Source organism: Dama dama, chromosome 11 (assembly GCF_033118175.1).
Source record: "Dama dama isolate Ldn47 chromosome 11, ASM3311817v1, whole genome shotgun sequence".
Classification (NCBI taxonomy): Eukaryota; Metazoa; Chordata; class Mammalia; order Artiodactyla; family Cervidae; genus Dama; species Dama dama.
In genome coordinates this window covers 32,312,326-32,331,433 of record NC_083691.1, presented here as the reverse complement: position 1 = coordinate 32,331,433, position 19,108 = coordinate 32,312,326, and the positions used below count along the sequence as shown (strand labels likewise).

General features: G+C 37.1%; 1 protein-coding gene across 1 annotated transcript in view; it reads right to left on the bottom strand.

Annotated features, from left to right (window-relative positions):
* Positions 1-477: 477 nt before the first annotated feature.
* The window catches only part of RAB10 (RAB10, member RAS oncogene family), a 63,373-nt gene continuing 44,742 nt past the window's right edge, over positions 478-19,108 (bottom strand). Inside the window, exons 3-6 of the mRNA XM_061154969.1 lie at positions 9,498-9,636; positions 5,017-5,106; positions 4,615-4,716; positions 478-2,966 (exon numbers count right to left, since the gene is read on the bottom strand). Of these exons, the coding sequence (XP_061010952.1) occupies positions 2,883-2,966; positions 4,615-4,716; positions 5,017-5,106; positions 9,498-9,636 (415 nt within the window). The 3' untranslated portion in view covers positions 478-2,882. The remainder of the gene's footprint in view (positions 2,967-4,614; positions 4,717-5,016; positions 5,107-9,497; positions 9,637-19,108) is intronic.

Here is a 19,108-nt window from a genome sequence, read left to right as displayed (position 1 = left end):
ATCAAACATTTCTTTCACCAATACTACATATAAAAAAAGCCAAAGTTGTTTCTTATGGTTCACCAAAAAAGTGGGAAACACTTTACATGTTTCAGGTAAGAGGACAGTCATTGCTAAAACAAGAATTTCTCCTCAGCATGGTAGCCTTACCTTGGTGCCCCTGAGTAATCAGCTGACTTCAGTTGTAGTTGGCACATTCTAGTAATGTTGGCTGGCAAGTGACTACAATTGTGTGTTCTCTCGACACCAGCATGATTCTGCTTTTAAAATCCAGTTTCTTCCAACAATAGCTCTTAAAATTGCCTTCCCATCTTTCCCTAGTTGAGAAGTTACCCCCTCTATTTCTGTTCCTCTAATACCCAGTTTGCTATTGCACTATTTTCAGAAGGAATCTTCTTAGACTCCATAAATAAATGAAAACCAAGTCACGCAGTTGGAAATCAAGTTTTGTTTTTATATGAACAGAAGTAGACCATCTAGAAATATTTCAGTTTATTTAAATTGTTAAGTAGAATATGAAACCGAATTTGTAGCTAGTACCAGAGAATGGACTTAACTGTTTGGTGTTTAATGAGAACAGCTTCTACACAGGATCCCGAGAGACTTACAGAAAAAGGGGCAAAGCCCTATCATTAAGCAAATAAAACTCAGGTTTCAAACAGGTTATACAAAAATTGATTTATACTCCATTTCCCTTTTTTTTTTTTTTTGATATTTAGAAAGTGCAGATTTAACAAAAGGTAGCCATATCCTTTCTATGTACAATGCCGATTATAATTTATTGCAAACAACAAAACTGTCAGTCTGTTACCCAAAAATCCCAGTGTTTAGCTCTCAAACCTTAAGTCACTGAATTGAGTAAAGATTAAAGAGGGTTAAAAGTAAAAAAGCTACTGCCACATTCCAGATAAAGGAAAACAACAAACACATTAAAAATTAATCTAACAATAGGTTTAACCTAAAACTTTTGAGAAGCTTAACATCATTTCATTATTATTTTTAGTGGAAAATTAGAGATTATTTGGCAATGCTGCTTTTACTAGTAGTAAACAATGATAAAGTCAAGTGAGGGGAAAACCTAACAACAACCACCAGTGAGGCATATAAAATCACTTTTAGGGCACTATCTGAAAATTCATGGATGTTCATAGCAGATATGTCCCTATGTTGTTTACGTGGGCCAAAAGGTCATTAAAATGCTATCCACGACACAGAAAGACTTTTCAATGGAAGCTGCTGTCCTAAACTCAGCCTCTGCTAGAAATGAATCATGCTATTCACAATTATTTCAACAAAGGTATCATCTTAGGATGCTAGCAGCATAGCAAACTTAACTTACCCTACTCTAATGCTAAGCAGTGAAGCCAAACTAGAAAAATGAAGGGGAAAAAATGGCAGGGCGAGAGCGAGCCTAGAGTTTCTCATCTTTACATGAAAAGCCTTTGTTGTTCTTTTTTTCAAATCCAGGGTAATACAAGTTTTCCAAAGTGATGTGAAGACAGGACTTAAAGTCAGTAACAGCCTCAAGTACTTCTAAATCTTAAGGTAAAGACAACTTAACACTGAAAAAGTGTTCTTCGTAGGCCAAATCTCAATATATTTGGCAAACATGTTAATAAATTTCACTCCTCCTTCCCACCTTTTTAAAACAACTTTGACTGGGCTACCAAACTGCTAGAGGAGTTGCCAAAATGGAGACTATTCAAATTTAGGTTAAGATATTTATTCTAGGAAAGTGAATAGGCTATACACTTAGTTAGAAAGACAAACCACAACACCCTCCAAACACTAGTGCATGCAATTAACTCTTCCATTTCATAAACTCAATGGAGAGAGACAGGAAGGGGAACAAAGGGGGAAAGAGAAGAGCAACGTGAAGTCAACAGCAAATGAAGGAATCCGGGACAGAAGCTTTAGGGGAGTGAGAAAATGAGGTGAAGACACGGTTAACTGACATTTGATAGTAGGCAGTTAGGATTTATCTTTCAGTTTACTTAGCAAGTTAAATCAGTGCTTTATGTTAAACTCCACAAACCCACTAGTTTACCCCTTTCATTTTTAAATAACTCATACCACAGGGTGGTGGGGAAGAAGCAAATAAAGCAGCATGCAGGAAGAGACACAAGGAAAAAGTGGCCAAGGAAAAGAACTGGTGGCAGGAATAGTTTTAAATATCAAGGCCACTTAAAATGAGACTCAGCAAACCAAAGCTATCATTTCTGTATTATCCTTTGTCCTCAATTAACTACTTTGAAAATTACAGCCAAGCAAACCACAAACATTTTAATGTTTTATGTTTCGATGATATGTCTCCTGCACATGCTTCCACCAAAACAAAAAAAAAGGAAAAACCAAGTAAGTTCCTTTCCACATAAGGCACAGGACAAAATTAACCCCATTTACATATTAAAGGCGAAAATGAGTGTTTTCCTGGCTTTTTTCTTTTGCTATCACATGTCTATAGATTATAGGGACTCAAGCACATTATCCATGACAGAAAATTCCACTGTTGTACAAAATAAAATTGTTAATTCTAACTTTTATTCTTATACAATTTGCAGAATAGAATTGAAATGATTGCTATAGGTTTTAATGTTGATAAGAATTGGACTATAATACAACTGAAATGCAGTGGTGAGCTGAGCAAGTACATTTAAAAATGAACTCACGGACATGATTCTTCTATACATTTTTTGTTTGAGGAAAATTATAAAGTCAGCAAGCAGTCACAGATGAAACAACAAATAAAACAGGTGGACTAGAGAGTTAAGATGAGGAACGAAAATATCTGTTTAAGAGTTAAAAATGGGACAGAGTGGTTTATTTTGCAGCAAGAAGAGAAAACAGGGTGGTGGATGGCAACTGATGGAACAGCAGAGCGCTCAGCAACATTTGCTCTTCCAGCCTGTCACACCTCCTCCACTGCTGATATCTACGTTTTCACTGTTGGGCTCTTTTACAGGGGTCTGCAACAAACACACAAGGAGAGCAACCCGTGAAAAAACACTGCCATGGATACACCAAGATTCAACAGAAATATTCCCATAAATGTTAATTTATGTAACAAAATGCAATTACAGTCATATGAGATACGTTTTCTCCTCCACGCAAAGGAAAGAAATGGAAGCTTCATTTTGTCGTCTTCTTCCAATTGTGAAATGTCCACAGGCCTCCTGGCTTCCCTTTGTAGAACTTCTGAAATCTCCTCCGCCCTACCTCTTGTGATGAGTGGTATGTTACCTCTTAGATCTGAGCCCTGAGTACTTAGTACTTACAAAAAAAACCCCCATGCATATGCATATTTCATGCATATACTGAAACTAATGCTGTATCATGTCCAACTTCAGAGAAGTGAAATAGCCCTTTTCTGTTTCGTTTTACTTGCCTTTTGAGACTGGAGCTTGTATTACCATAGCACTGTTTGAAAAAGGCAATTTTATGATGATACACTACTAACATTCAATGAAGGAAATATGGTGGGGCAGAATGCAAAGTTGAATAATTCATGTTAAAGGCTGATACAGGAAAAGATCAAAATAAGAGATCCCAAAATTTTAACAATAGCAACCCTTAGGTGGTGGGTTTATGAATGATTTTATTTGGGGTGGGGGCAGATATTGATATTTCAAGTATAAAAACAGAAAGGTTACCAGAAGCAATTAAATTTTCTCCTTTTCTCCTATATAGTTTGCTTCTCCTTCAGGATTGTATCAGATTTTCTCTATTTTATGTGCATTTAAATATACCGGAAGACTAACAGAGTGTCCAGGGCTCAAATCTGTGTATTTTATCTAGTCATTTGAGGGAAAACATGAATATCTGATTTCCCAATTTTGCTACAAGTTATTTGTACTGGCAACTTCTGCAATTCACAAATTAAACCCAGAAACTAACCGTGAGGTAAAATGAATTCCCTGAGATCAATTTTCAGCATTTTCTTTTTAAACTCACATGTTTAAATGATTGGGTAAATGAAATTTGGGTATCAGTTCAGTTCAGTTCAATCACTCAGTCGTGTCTGACTCTTTGCAACCCCAAGGACTGCAGCATGCCAGGGTTCCCCTGTTCATCAACCAGTCCCAGAGCTTGCTCAAACTCATGTCCATCAAGTCAGTGATGCCACCCAAGCATCTCATCCTCTGTTGTCCCCTTCTCCTCCTGCTTTCAATTTGGGTACAGACTCACTCCACTCAGTATATAGCATATATACATCCCCTTCACTGGCACATCTGAGAAATGACTATATAAAAGAATAGGGATTCTGTAGCAATTAAGTACAGAATAAATTCACCTCTTGAATTTTTAAAAATTATTAATGGGAAGGCAAAAGTTATATAAGAGAAATTAATCAAAAAGAGCCACAACACCATGGACCAAACAAAAAGCTGGAAAAAGGAGTATGAAATTGGGAACTAAAGACTGAGATTGCTACATAGCTCTCTGCTCCTTTCAGCTCCTTTCTTCTCTCTGGAGGATTAGATACCGGTGATGGGTAAATGTACCACCCAAATTCAATTTTTGTATGTAAATCTAGTACTTCAGAAAACAAGAAAATGTTCATCTGTTGACACCCGACACCTTAGCAGTAAAAAAACAGTAAAGAAAGAAATTTACCTTTCGAAGGATATCTTCAGCTAATGTGAGAAATGCCTTTTCGATGTTTATATTTGCTTTTGCACTAGTCTCAAAAAATCTAATACCATGCTCTCTTGCAATCTAAAAAAGAAGCAAAATATCACAGAATTATCAAGTATAGGTTACCAACTGATGACTTCAGCTTCCTAAAGGAAACAGTAATATTATTCCAAAGATAGCAGTCTCAACTAGGTTATCTAAAATGAACAGATTATTTTAAGGGTTCAAGCTCCTTAAAAAACAAACAGAAAATCCACTCAAATGATAAGCTATCATTTTCAACAGCATTTTTTTCAAGGATATGAATAGCATTCCATTACCTCTACTGTAAAAAAAATAGAACATCATCTTCACAAAGATGTCTCACTCAGAGCTTTTTACCTGTTCTCCTTTTCCTTTAGGTACAACTCTTTTATCGTCCATATCACATTTGTTTCCTAGTAACATCCTTTCCACATCTTCATTGGCATGCTAAAATGAAATAAAAGTTTAGTTCACACACTATCATAAAATTGTGGCTTAACAAAAATGACTTTATTTTTCTTACTTTATGGTGTCAATTCTATAGTCTGAAAGTTTTAAAGCAGTGATCTCGTCGCTCAGTCATGTGACTCTTTGTGACCCCATGGACTGTAGCTTGCAGGGCTTCTGTCCATGGAATTCTCCAGGCAAGGATACTGGAGTGGGCAGCTATTCCCTTCTCCAAGAGATCTCCCTGACCCAGGGACTGAACCCAGGTCTCCCATATTTCAGGCAGATTCTTTACCATCTGAACCACCAGGAAAACCCAGTGATTTCAAAACCACATGCTAAAAGACAACACAAATTCTTAAATTACCTAGAAAGATAAATACAATTTCTAAGACATATTCTTGGTCAAATTATTATTTTCCCCATAGAAGGCTATCTACTTTCTAGAAACATTCTCAACAACAGAGGACATGTACAAAATATGCAAAAGAGGACATATGGAACTTCTTATACAGAATGTAAATCCAGGCTGGATCATGACTTTAGATAATGTGTATATGACCCTATAAGAAGCCTTAATTAAAAATTCTATAGCGCTCTTAAAGTCTCAAAAAGTCACAATGCTAAGGGAGTCCATGCAGAGAGATCAGATAAAAACAAATGTTGCTCCACTGAAATCCTAATGACACCTTTTGCACAAATAAAAAATCCATCCTAAAATTCAAGTGGAATTTCAAGGGATCCCAAACAGACAAAACAATCCTGAAAAGTAGTATAAAGTTGCAAGATTCATACTTATTTCCTTATTTCAAAGCTTACTACAAAGCTGCAGTAATCACAACACTATGCTCCTGGTATAACAGACATGGGCAAAGGAACACAACAGAGAGACCAGAAATGAACTCTTGTGTACACCATCAAATGATTTTCGACAAGAATGCCAAGATCATTCAATGGGGGAAAAGACAGTCTTCTCAAGAAATAGTGTTAGAAATACCACATATCAACATGTAAAAGAATGAAATTGGATCTTTAACTTATATGCAAAAATGAACTAAAAAATCGATCCAAGATCTAAAACTATTGAACTCTTAGAAGAAAACATAGGGGAAATTTTTTTATGACCTTGGATTTGGCAGTGATTTCTCAGATATGACACCAAAAGCATAGGCAACAAAAGAGAAAAAATAACTTGTACTTCATCAAAATTAAAAACTGTTTGTGTTCAAAGCACACAATTCTGTGGCTACAGGGATACTCAGGGAAAGGTACATTAGGCCAGAGATGTGAGGTATTTTGCACATCCCATGGGTTGCCTTGTCATTCCGCTGATAGTGACACTGAGACTGGGTAGTTAAGTGTCAAAATGGGATTAAATTGTAGGATATCTACCTGATGTCACAGAATTGGAAAATTAGTTGTTGGAACAACAATGCATAATCTCTCTATATAAATTGCTCTTACTACACATACTACTTGGCTCAACTATGAAATAAAGGCTTTTGTTGTTGTTGAGCAGTCACCCAGTTGTGTCCGTCTCTCTGCAACCCATGGACTGCAGCATGCCAGGCCTCCCTGTCCCTCACCATCCTCCAGAGTTTGCCCAAGTTCATGCTCATTGCATCAGTGATGCCGTCCAGCCATCTCATCCTCTGATGCCCTCTTCTCCTTCTGCCCTCGATCTTTCCCAGCATCAGGGACTTTTCCAATGAGTTGTCTGTTCACAACAGATGACCAAAATACTGGAGCTTCAGCTTCAGCATCAGCCCTTCCAGTGAATATTCAGGGCTGATCTCCCTTAAGACTGAATGGTTTGATCTTGCTCTCCAAGGGACTTTCAGGAGTCTTCTCCAGTACCACATTGATGCCTCCAGTTCGAAGGCATCAATTCTTTGGCATTCTGCCTTCTTGAAGGTCCAGCTCTCATAACTGTAGTGACCACTGGGAAGACCATAGCCTTGACTATAAGGAACTTTGTCAGCAGAGTATATCTCTGCTTTTCAACACACTGTCTAGGTTACTCACCGCTTTTTTATCAAGAACCAATTGCCTTCTGATTTCATAGCTGCAGTCATTGTCCACAAAAGAAACTTAAAAATGAAGGCTTTTTTTTGTTTCAAAATCTATGTCATTAATGGATTACTAAATACCAACAGACTTCTTGTAGCAATGGAAAAGGTGACTGAAATTGGGAAACTGACATCAGGAAAGGAGTATGTCAAGATTGTATATTGTCATCCGGCTTACTTAACTTATATGCGGAGTACATCATGAGAAATGCTGGGCTGGATGAAGCACAAGCTGGAATCAAGACTGCCGAGAGAAATATCAATAACCTCAGATATGCAGATGACACCACCCTTATGGCAGAAAGCGAAGAAGAACTAAAGAGCCTCTTAATGAAAGTACAAGAGGAGAGTGAAAAAGATGGCTTAAAACTCAACATTCAGAAAACTAAGATCATGACATTCGGTCCCATCACTTCATGGCAAATAGATGGGGGAACAATGGAAACAGTGACAGACTTTATTTTGGGGGGCTTCAAAATCACTGCAGATGGTGACAGCAGCCATGAAATTAAAAGATACTTGCTCCTTTGAAGAAAAGTTATGACCAACCTAGACAGCATATTAAAAAGCAGAGACATTACTTTGCCAACAAAGGTCTATCTAGTAAAAGCTGTGGTTTTTGCATTAGTATGTATGGATGTGAGAGTTGAACTATAAAGAAAGCTGAGTGCTCAAGAATTGATGCTTTTGAACTGTGGTGTTGGAGAAGACTCTTGAGAGTCCCTTGGACTGCAAGGAGATCCAGCCAGTCTACCCTAAAGGAAATCAGTCCTGAATATTCACTGGAAGGACTGATGCTGAAGCTGAAACTCCAATACTTTGGCCACCTGGTGCAAAGAACTGACTCACTAGAAAAGACCCTGATGGTGGGAAAGATTAAAGGTCGAAGACAAAAGATGTGATGGTTAGATGGCATCACCGACTCTATGGACATGAGTCTGAGTAAGCTCCGGAGTTGGTGATGGACAGGGAAGCCTGGTGTGTTGCAGTCCATGGGGTCGCAAAGAGTAGGACACGACTGAGTGACGAACTGAACCACTGTAGTATCATCACCTTGGGTTTAATATTGGATTAAAGACTTGGTCTTTATGTTTCCAGCCAAAACTTGCTTTAAAGAGTTAGTCTTTTTTTTTTTTTTCCCTTTTGCCATGATGGGATCTTAGCTCTCCAATCAGGGATGGAACCTGAGACCCCTGGAGTGGAAATGAGAAGTCCTAACCACTGGACTGCCAGGGATTTCCCAAGAGTTAGTCTTGATAGAATTCAAAGCATAGAAGACAGCAAGAAGACATGAAAATAATTTCAACAAAAAGCTACCATGCTGTAGCACAGAAAACAAACATGCTTCAACATACAACTTTACTGTGTAAAAACTGACATCTTCCCTGGAGAAGGAAATGGCAACCCACTCCAGTATTCTTGCCTGTAAAATCTCATGGACAGAGGAGCCTGGAGGGTTACTGTCTATGGATTGCAAGTCGGACACAACTTAGCGACTAAACCACCACCACCACCACCAACACTGTTGTTACTAGGGAAGAGATCTGTGCCATATATGGAATAGTCTCATAACAATCTCCTGGGACGGTAACTGCATGGTTAAAAATTTTATTACCCCTCCATATGTGTGTGTGTGCAGACACACAATATATCATTTATATTACAAAAATAAATACAGATTAACATAAAAAAAAACAACCAACAAACTGAGATCTTCACATGAAATGATGCAGCACTATTTTCTTGGTTAGGTTTTTATCTTATTAGTAGTCTGTATCTTTCAAAATGTCTAAAAGGGATATGGTACTTCCTTAACTTAAAAATACTTACTGACTTACTTATTTTTGGCTGCACCACACTTTTGTGGGCTCTTCATTCCCTGACAAGGGATGAAATCTGAACCATGACAGTGAAAGTGCCAAGTCCTAACCCCTGGACCACCAGGCAATTTCCAAAAATACGTTTTAAAAATTACTACTGAAAATGTAATTCATTCATTCAAAATAAAATTCACCAAGAAAGAATTCACTTAGAGAAGTCTGTAAAAGCACTGGTAGCTTCCATCTGGGGCCATCTTATAAGATAGCTGTACAGAGTTTTTGGGTTAATTTGTTAATTGCCCTTGACGGGATTAAAAACAGATCTGCCGAAAATTTTAAGAAAAGGGTAGGCTAAAAATAACATTACCATGTAACAAGTGAAAATACTCGACAATAATGATAGCAAACACTATATCCTAAAGATCAACAGAAATATTTATTCTTCTTAACCAAGGACACAAATGTGTGTTTATGTAGAGCTTATACAATTTCTAAGTCTTACCTCATCTATGTTTCTAAGCCACTTGCTGATGTTTTCAAAGCTTTTACCATTGGTGATGTCATATACTAGCATGATACCCATTGCTCCTCTGTAGTAGGAGGTTGTAATGGTGTGAAATCGCTCCTGGCCTGCTGTATCCCTGAAATAAACAGCCAATAATTTGTATTGAGCATTTTGATATTACTATGTTCTAGCTGAAGGGAAGAACAGTAGACTAGTTTGGTAAAAATAGAGATTAAAATCCACTATGTGACACAAAACACAAGCAAACCACCATTTATTTAACTCTGAAATAGTAAACAAGGTTATTCATAAACATATACATATAAATACTGACTAGTCTAAGGAAATTAAAAACCTACCAATACTGGATGAAAATCTGAACAGGAAAACAGTATAAAGTGACACACAAATTCTTAAAGTTATTTAAAAATGAATACCAGCCAAGTGTAAAATCTGTAGGAATTCTATTTATTTAGTGATCTAGTTCTATAATGTAATACAAAAGCATGTAGAATTTTTAGAACATTAAAGGAATACACCATATTAGAGCCATATTTATCTTTAGAATCATTTACAAAAATTGTATAGATAACCTCATTTATAAATAACAAGACAAAAACATGTAAATAGTAGTATTTTTCAATGCCTTCAAACCAAAGATTTAAGAAATTCCGTTCCTGTAATTTCCCCCTCATTTGCATCACCAATTTCTTCTTTTTATGGATTATAATTAACATATATACATTCTTAGGTCTCCCCTATCTTTTCTTAAAAAAGCAAACTTCAAACAAACAAAAAAACCTCACTTCCAATTCCACACCCCTCCAACTAACAAAGCATTTCTGTGTCCCTTCCCGGCAAACTTTTTTTAAAAAGTTTTGTTTTAATATAACTATAGCCTCACAGGATGTTTCAGAAAACAGTACAAAGAGGTCCTGTGTAGCCTTCATCCAGCTTTCCCAAATGGCAACATCTTACATCACAGTACAAATTGACATTGGCACAATCTATAGACCTTAGAGTTTACTTTTTTATACGCACTTGTGTATGCACATACATGTATTGTTCTCTGCAATTTTACGGCATATAGATTTGTGTAGTTACTACCACAAAGAAAGCAGGAAACTGTTCTATCACTCACTCCTCCACTTCCAACAGCCCCTATACCCTGGCTAATAGTTTGTTTTCTATTTTCTGTAATTTTGCCATTTCTAGAATGTCATATAAAACAATCTTCTTGGTTTTTTGTTTTTTTTTAATGGAAAGAAAATTACAATGTTGCATTGGTTTGAATGCAACTTTTTCAAATGGTTATTTACTTTTTCCAGCATAATGCCCTTGAGATTTATCCAAGTTGTTGCATGTAACAGGAGTCTGTTTCATTTTATTACTGGGTAGTATTCCATTGTATGGAAGTATCACAATTTGTTTAATCACTTGCCCATGGAAGGACATTTGGGTTGTTCTAGTTTTGGGCTATTACAAATAAAGTTGATATGACTATTCATTTGTAAGTTCATAAGTTTTCATTTCTCTGGGATGAACATCCAGGAATATTACTGCTGAGTCAGATGATAAGGACAGGTTTAACTTTATAAGAAACTGCCAAACTTTTCTAAAGCAGCTGTGCTACTTTACATTCCCACTAGCAATGTAGGAGACCTAGTTTCTTTGCATCTTCTTCAGCATTTGGTGATCTCACTATACTTTATTTTAGTTGTTCTAATAGGGCATGCAGTGATATCATCAATTTAATTTGTATTTCTCTATCCAACCAGTCAATTCTAAAGGAAATGAGTCCTGAACATTCACTGGAAGGACGGATGCTGAAGCTGAAACTCCAATACTTTGGCCACCTGATGCAAAAAACTGACTCATTGGAAAAGACACTGATGCTGGAAATGATTGTAGGTGGGAGGAGAAGGGGACAACAGAGAGTAAGATAGTCGGATGGCATCACCGACTCACTGGACATGAGACTGAGCAAGCTCTGGGAGTTGGTGATGGACAGGGAAGCCTGGCGTGCTACAGTCCAAGGGGTCGCAAAGAGTTGGACACGACTGAGCAACTGGACTGAACTGATGACTAATCGATGTTATACATTTTTTCATGTAATTATTTGTCATCCATATATCCTCTCCAGTAAAATGTCTGTCTGTGTCTTTTATATGTCTTCTAACTGGACGGTTTGCCTACTTCTTTCTTCTTTTTAAACTACTGAGTGTTGAGAGTTCTTTTTACATAAAGTCCTTTGTCAGGTATTTGATTTAGAATTATTTTCTCCAGGTCTTTAACTAGTGTTTTCATTCTTTTGACAGGGTCTTTGGTAGACCAAAAATTTTTAATTTTGTTGAAGTCCAATTTATTAATTTTTAAATCTTTATGGATTGTGGTTTATAGTGTTGTATCTACTCTTCACCTAATTTTAGTTCCCAAAGATTTTCTCCTATGTTTTCTACTTAAAGTCTCATAGTTTTGCATTTAAACAGATGATATAGTTTCAATTAATTTTGGCATATATTATATATAATCTCAATTAAATGAAACATGCAGAATAGGAAAGTCTACAGAGATTAGTGGTTGCCCCAACTGAAGATGGTTTGGACAGGATGGGAAGAGGCTGCTAAAAGGTATGGGTTTCTTTCTAGAAGTATAAAAACGTTCTAAAATTGTGACGATGGTGAATATACCTTGGAAAATTACTAAAAAACTAACTTTACATTTTAAATGGGTGAATTGTAAGGTATGTAAAGTATGCTTCAAAGTCATCACAAAACAAGTGGAAAACATGACAGTTTAAAATACAAACTAAACATACCAATGACGATTCATTATAACCACAACCAATTCCAAAACCCTTGCCCTGAAGTTTACAAAGTGTTAACAGAATTTGCACTTTTCACCAGCCCCTCAAACTTTGAGGCACTCTTTTTCCCTGATAGCTTGAGCCATGTTTTTTCATGTCCCCAAATTCACAAGCTTGGTCTCACCTGACAGCTTCTGTATTGGCTATGCTCACAAGGGCACACACATACATGGTTGACACCTCATCTTTGCATTTTAACCATCACTTTATCAGAAGTCTTCTCTGTCCTCCAATTTAAATAGTCTTCGAATATCTCTCCATTCCACCTCCTTACTTTACTTCACTTCTCTGCAAAGCACTTATTATAGATTTATTTACTGCTTCCCAGGACCTCTAAAAGGTAGGTCCCATCAGAGATTTGTCTTGTTCACTGTAGAATACACAGTATTTATCAAAAAAACTGCCCCGAAAATGTAATTTAATCAAAACAAATATCATTTAAGAAAACCATCAAATAGATATGCCATCAGTTCTTCTATGTTGTATCCTAGAATTAGGTTAGACTACTAAGAGACTACACACATAAGAATTTGTATTTATGTATTTATATACATTCTTACACCACAATTTTTTATCTCCATTACCTCAATATTATGTCAAAACTACTTAGCTAAATTTAAATCAGTGGCATCTAGAGAGGAAATTTTATGTTATAATCCTGCTTAGTTATGAAACACTAATATAAAAGATACTGAAATATTAATGGCCCCTCCAAAAAGACAATCATTATTCAGGTTCAGAGTTTCTGTTTTGATTAACGGCATACTACTCCATCTGTTCTCTGATTTCTGTCTCTTCCATTTTCCAAAACTTCTTCCACCCTGTCTTCCTTCTTTTTTATATGCTCTCCTTGTCAAGTCTTTTAAATTATCCTTTTCCCGGATCCTAATACCAGCCCTAACAACTGTTAAGGCAATCAACAACTTATTTCAAACTAGATAGTCCCTGTCTCACTACCTCTTGGCTAATTGTGACCTTTTGCCCAGGGGAACAAATAGCCCCAGCTGCTAATTCACAGTCAAATTATTTTTAGGTTTACATACACACATACACCCAGGTCTAAAGACTGGTTGACTCCAATCACCAAAAGCAGGTGTTTCTTATCTGAAGAGCAATTATACATTGTGCATGTTCACATTATCTTTTATGTCCCATATTACAGGTTTTTTTAAGCCTGTTTTCAAAAATCACTCAGTTTTCCTCTCCTATTAAAATGTCTTTCTTCTCTGCCTATGTAGTATAATTATGTTTCTGAACTTATTCATCAATGGCAATAGAATTTCCCTTACATAAAATAATAGGTGCACAGCTAAGAGACTGTTATAAAACCCTATTTTTTCCCACTGACACATAATGAAAGGAGTGATACATTCCTAGGAACGAAAATAGCATATTTCCTTAATAGTTTAGTCCCACACATAGGGTCAAGGAAGTTGTGTACTCTGGATGCTATTATGACAGTTATTCTTGGTACGGGCACTAACAGCACTAGAACAGCCCAGAGACAACATCAACCTGCTCAGCAAAGCAGAGACTTCAAATTTCATGACTTTATGCTTTTGGTAACATAATGAAGCTATTCCTTACTTTAAAAATTAAGATGCTAAATTTCTCACATTAAGGTTTTTGTTGTTTTTTTTTACATTAAGTTTTTTTAAAAAAATTTTTTTACCTATTTACGACTGTGCTGGGTCTTTATTGCTGTGCACCAGCTCTCTCTAGTTGTGGCTAGCGGGCACGACTCTCTAATTGTGGTGCACAGGCTTCTCATTGCAGTGGTTTCTCTTGTTGAGGTTCCCAGGCTCTAGACCACAGGCTCAACAGTTGTGGTGCATGGGCTTAGTTGCCCGAGGCATGTGAGATCTTCCCAGACAATGGATCGAACCCGTGTTCCCCACACTGGCAGGCGGATTCTTTACCACTGGTTCACCAGGGAAGTCCACACTGAGTTTTATTTTAACAAGACTTGGATTTCCTCACTGATACGCAACTTCTCTACACCCAAAACACCATGAGTTTAAATTATACTCATCTTCATCTTCCAAAAAGGGTCAATAAAGTCAAACAAAGCCTGATAACTGCTCTTGCAGAGATTACATTCCAGTAGGGGAAAGGAACAAGTAATATATATGATCCCAAATTGTGACAAATGCTAACAAGGTAAACAGGGTGGAATGATCAAGAATGATGTAAAGGGGAGGGAGGAAGGAATCTAGATAGTATAATCAGGGCAGTCCTCTCTCTAGATGTGATGCTGAAGGTTGAGTGAAAAGTGAAGTATGAACAGAATCAGTCAGTCATTCAGTCAACAAATACGTATTCAGCATCTGCATCTGCCAGGCTCTGTTGTAGGGAGTGATTATATAGCCACAAATCAGACAGGTGGGATCCCTACCTTCAAAAAGCTGATGTTCTAGTGGGGAGGAATAAGAATGAACACATTTTTAAAATGTGGTAAATTTAGAAACTAAAAATACTGTGACAAAGATAAACTAAGATAAGCGTGATCATGCCTAAAGCAGCGGCCACCAACCTTTTTCGGAACCAGGGACTGGTTTCATGGAAGACAATTTTTCCATTGACTGGGGGTGAGGTGGAGTGGGATTGGTTTGGGGATGATTCTCATAAGGATCAGGGAACCTAGATCCCTCACATGTGCATTTCACAGTAGGGTCTGTGCTTCTATGAGAACCTAATGCCTTCACTGATCTGACAGGAGGCAGAGCTCAGGATGCTAGCGATGGGGAGCAGCTGTAAATACAGACGAAGTTTCCCTTGCTCAACCACCCACACTGATCCCTTCTTGCTGGGCAGCCCAGTTCCTAACAGGCCACAGACCGAGGTCAGGGGGGTTGGGGACCCCTAGCCTAAAGGACTGGGGTGGCTTTAGCTAATTATCAAGCAGGGCCTCTCTCAGAGGTAACAATGAACTGAGATTGAATTAGAGACAGCAGCATCACAAAGATCTGATGAAAAGCATTCCAAGCAGAAGGAACAGGTGAATTACAAGGGCCTGAAGACAGGAACATGTTTCTTGCCAACGGGAAAAAATGGTCACAGTGGCTGGAGCAGAACTGGTAAGAGATGAAGTCAAAAGGGGCTGTAGCCAGAACCTGGAATTTTAAAATTTATTTCTGTTGAAATGAAAAGCCTCTGGAATGGAGTGGTACTTCAGAATGCTCAGTCTAGTTAGTTGGGTGGGTTAAACGGGGATCTACAAGGTATGTACAAATGCCAGAAAAAAGCTTGCTGTGTTCATGGAACTGAAAGCAGATCACCTGAGGGTAGAGACTATATACACAGGGAGCAAAAAATGAGGTCAGAACAACGGGCAGGGGCCCACTCTATAAACTGTGGAAAGGAACTTGGATGTGAAACTTCTGTTTTCATTCGAAATACAATGGAAAGTCAAAATGGCTATAAACAGAGGAAGGAATGACAACCATGATCATATTTATATTTGAAAAAGGTTACTAAGGCTATTACTTGGGAAAAGTACTAGAAAAAGGCAAAGGTGAAGTAAGGACTTATTAAAATATTAAAAGCCTACTGCAATGGTCCAAAGAAGTAATGGAGGACCAGGGATAGCAATGGGGACAGCAAACTGTATTTGGATTCCAGACATATTTTAGAGATAGGATCAGTAAGACTTGCTAACTTGAAAGCTGGGGTTAAGGGAACGGGAAGACTCAAAGATGACTTCCATGAATCTGACACTTCATGTAGGTAAATGGTTAATTCCTCTACAATATGATACTACTGGTTTCTGGTCACCGTGCTGATGCTAAAATGCGTTGCTGGTACAAGATATAGATGTTGACAGTGGCAAACATTTTTGACACCTCCCCTCCCTCAACAATGAACAAAAAGGAAAAAAAAAAAAAGAGAAAAGGCAGACTTGAACTGCCTTTATCACTTTAACTGTTTCCCTAACTACTCTGGACAATCTAGTTAGCCAAAGATACTTCAGTAGAAACTTTTCTAGAGATCCAGGATTTAAAAAGCCACAGCTGCTTCTCTATCATCCAAACAAGCTAATTTTAGGCCCACACACTTGTGCAGGACAGGTGAGACCCTTATGCAACAGTTAATCTTTCCAGATTCCTGGAAAGAAAGCAAGAAGTGAAGATCACTCAAGTAAGAAAAATAAGACACAGCTTTAGTAGCACAGTCTAAAGAGAGTTTCCAAAACAAGTATTCAATCATAGAACAATTTTTCATGCTGAAACAAGAACCTGAATATATTCATTCAAACTAAAGACAGATAAAAATCACTGTGCTTTTTTTGTAGCACAGCATTTTGAAGCAAAGCATTTAAGTTGAGAATAGCCTTTTGAATTTTTAGAACCATTATAAATTATGAGTAATGGGGTTTTTCACACTAAAAGCCTTCTTGAAACACTGTGCATATCCCAGATCTTTTAACCTAGAGCTACAAGATTTTTTTCCCCTCCCTGGAATATTAACAAGCACGTCAACTCAAGCAAAGAAATAAAATCAACTGGCATAATGTTAACCTCTTATATTAAGCACAAATTTTAACCAGTCAACTCCTTTCTGGTCTTTATAAGCAAATGGCAGTTCAAATTAAAAGCAGTCAGCTGTATACATGAAAATATAAACTACAGCAAATTTTCCTTCCAAAGTGTTTGGAAGGAAACAGAGGTTCTATTAAAATTTTGTTAAAAATTAACTCTAAATTATAAATGTTATCACTTCTGTGCTATACTTGAGTCTTATAGAAACAGTAGTAATCTTTTCTATATTAATCTTGAAAGCTTATACTGGAAGACTTACTATTTCAAAAAAGCATCTTCTGAGGAAGGCTCTTTTTAAAACCAAGTATTAGTTATATGTTACACTTCTAAAAGCTAGAGACTAAAATGATGAGGGGAGGGGAAAAAGTCACGAGTCAAGAAACAGAAGAGAAAATTCGTGGAGGACACAGTGTAGAGGAGAAACAGAACACATTTAGCAGGGCAAAGGTTTTATATACTGCATGAAGAAAAATATATACAGGTGTGTGCTTTTGTTACGTACACACTCACATATAGGTACATGTATACTGAGTCACAATGTAATATGTATCTTAACTATTGTCAAAAAGTTTGAAAACTATTAGCTTAAACACTAACTGTATAGAGGGGATACAGTTAAGAAGAGAGCCAATCAGTGTAGCAGAGCTTCGGAGAGGGCTTGAAAGACAAATGTTTTGCAGGGACATGGTCTGAATAAGACCTGAGGCTAAGAATAAAGGAGGATGGGAGGGACTGGTTGAAATTCAGAATACTAAATAACTGACATCTTTTCCCTTGAGATCATTTTAATTATAATGAAATTATATATGAGACATTTCATTTGCTGAGTTATTTCCTAGCTAAAGAAAAGAAAAGAAAAAAAAACAATGATCAAGTGGACCAGGCTTCAGAGAACTATTAAATTTAGGAAATGCTTTCTAATCTTTAAAAACATTTGTATTAAACTTGGAAGATGTTACAAAGATTGGACTTCTAATTACATGGTCAGGTAATGAAGACATCCTGGTTAGACATATACCACTTCTAATTATACCTAACTTTTGAAACTATCTTTTGGATTCTGAGACAATGTCCTCTCCTAATTCTAACTCTCTATTCTAACTATGACTTTGCAATTTCCTTTGTTAGCTTGTTCCTCTATTCAAATATGTTACTACTTTTAGGGTTCTAAACTCATCATGGGAGATCCCCCAATAATAACACCTGATTTCTTGAATTATGCACTGGAGATTGCTCCAAGCGCTTTACATGGACCACTAATCCTCATAACCATTCCATGATAGATCCAATTACAGTAACTACCAAAGATAATGAACAAGTGAAGTTGCTCAGTCATGTCCGACTCTTTGCAACCCCATGGACTATAGCCCACCAGGCTCCTCCATCCATGGAATTTTCTAGGCAAGAGTACTGGAGTGGGTTGCCATTTCCTTCTCCAGGGGATCTTCCCGACCCAGGGATGGAACCTGGATCTCCCACATTGCAGGCAGATGCTTTACCCTCTGAGCCACTAGGGAGGGAATCCCAATTACCAAAGATAACATGAGTTCAAATTTAACACAACTGTTGACTGGCAATGAAGCAAGAAAAATGACAAGTTACTGGAAAGAGTGACAAAATCAATCAACAAACTACTATTTAGAAGAGGCAGTACTGCAATTAAGAATGTCACTCTCAACCCTACGTTCAGAGCATGTAATGCCTCCCAGCTCTGCTATTAACATTCTGTAAGACCTTTATTTAAACTATTTTGAAATAGCTTTTCATTAAAAAAAAAAAAAAAAAACCACAAAACTATTTTCTGAAACTATTTCAAAATGCCTCCATCTCTTTATCTATAAAATAGGAGTAATTCAAGAGAAAAGGAAGCACTGTAGCAGCTTTATGGAGAATAAAGTTGTTGTGATATATCTTAACAATGGAATACGACTTAGCAATAAAAAGTAATGAACTTACTGCTACACATAAAATCATTGATAGCTTTCAAAATAATTATGCTGAGTAAAGAAGCCGGACTCTTCCTTCTCAAAAAAGACAAAGAAAAGTAACACATTATATGATTGCATTTGTATACAGTAGTAGAAAATGGAAACTGGTCTATAGTGACAGAAAGCAGACAGTGGTTGCCTAGGAGCCAGGGATATGCAGGAGGGAGAGATTACTAAGAAGTTTGAGGAAACTTGTGAGGTGATGGATATATTGGT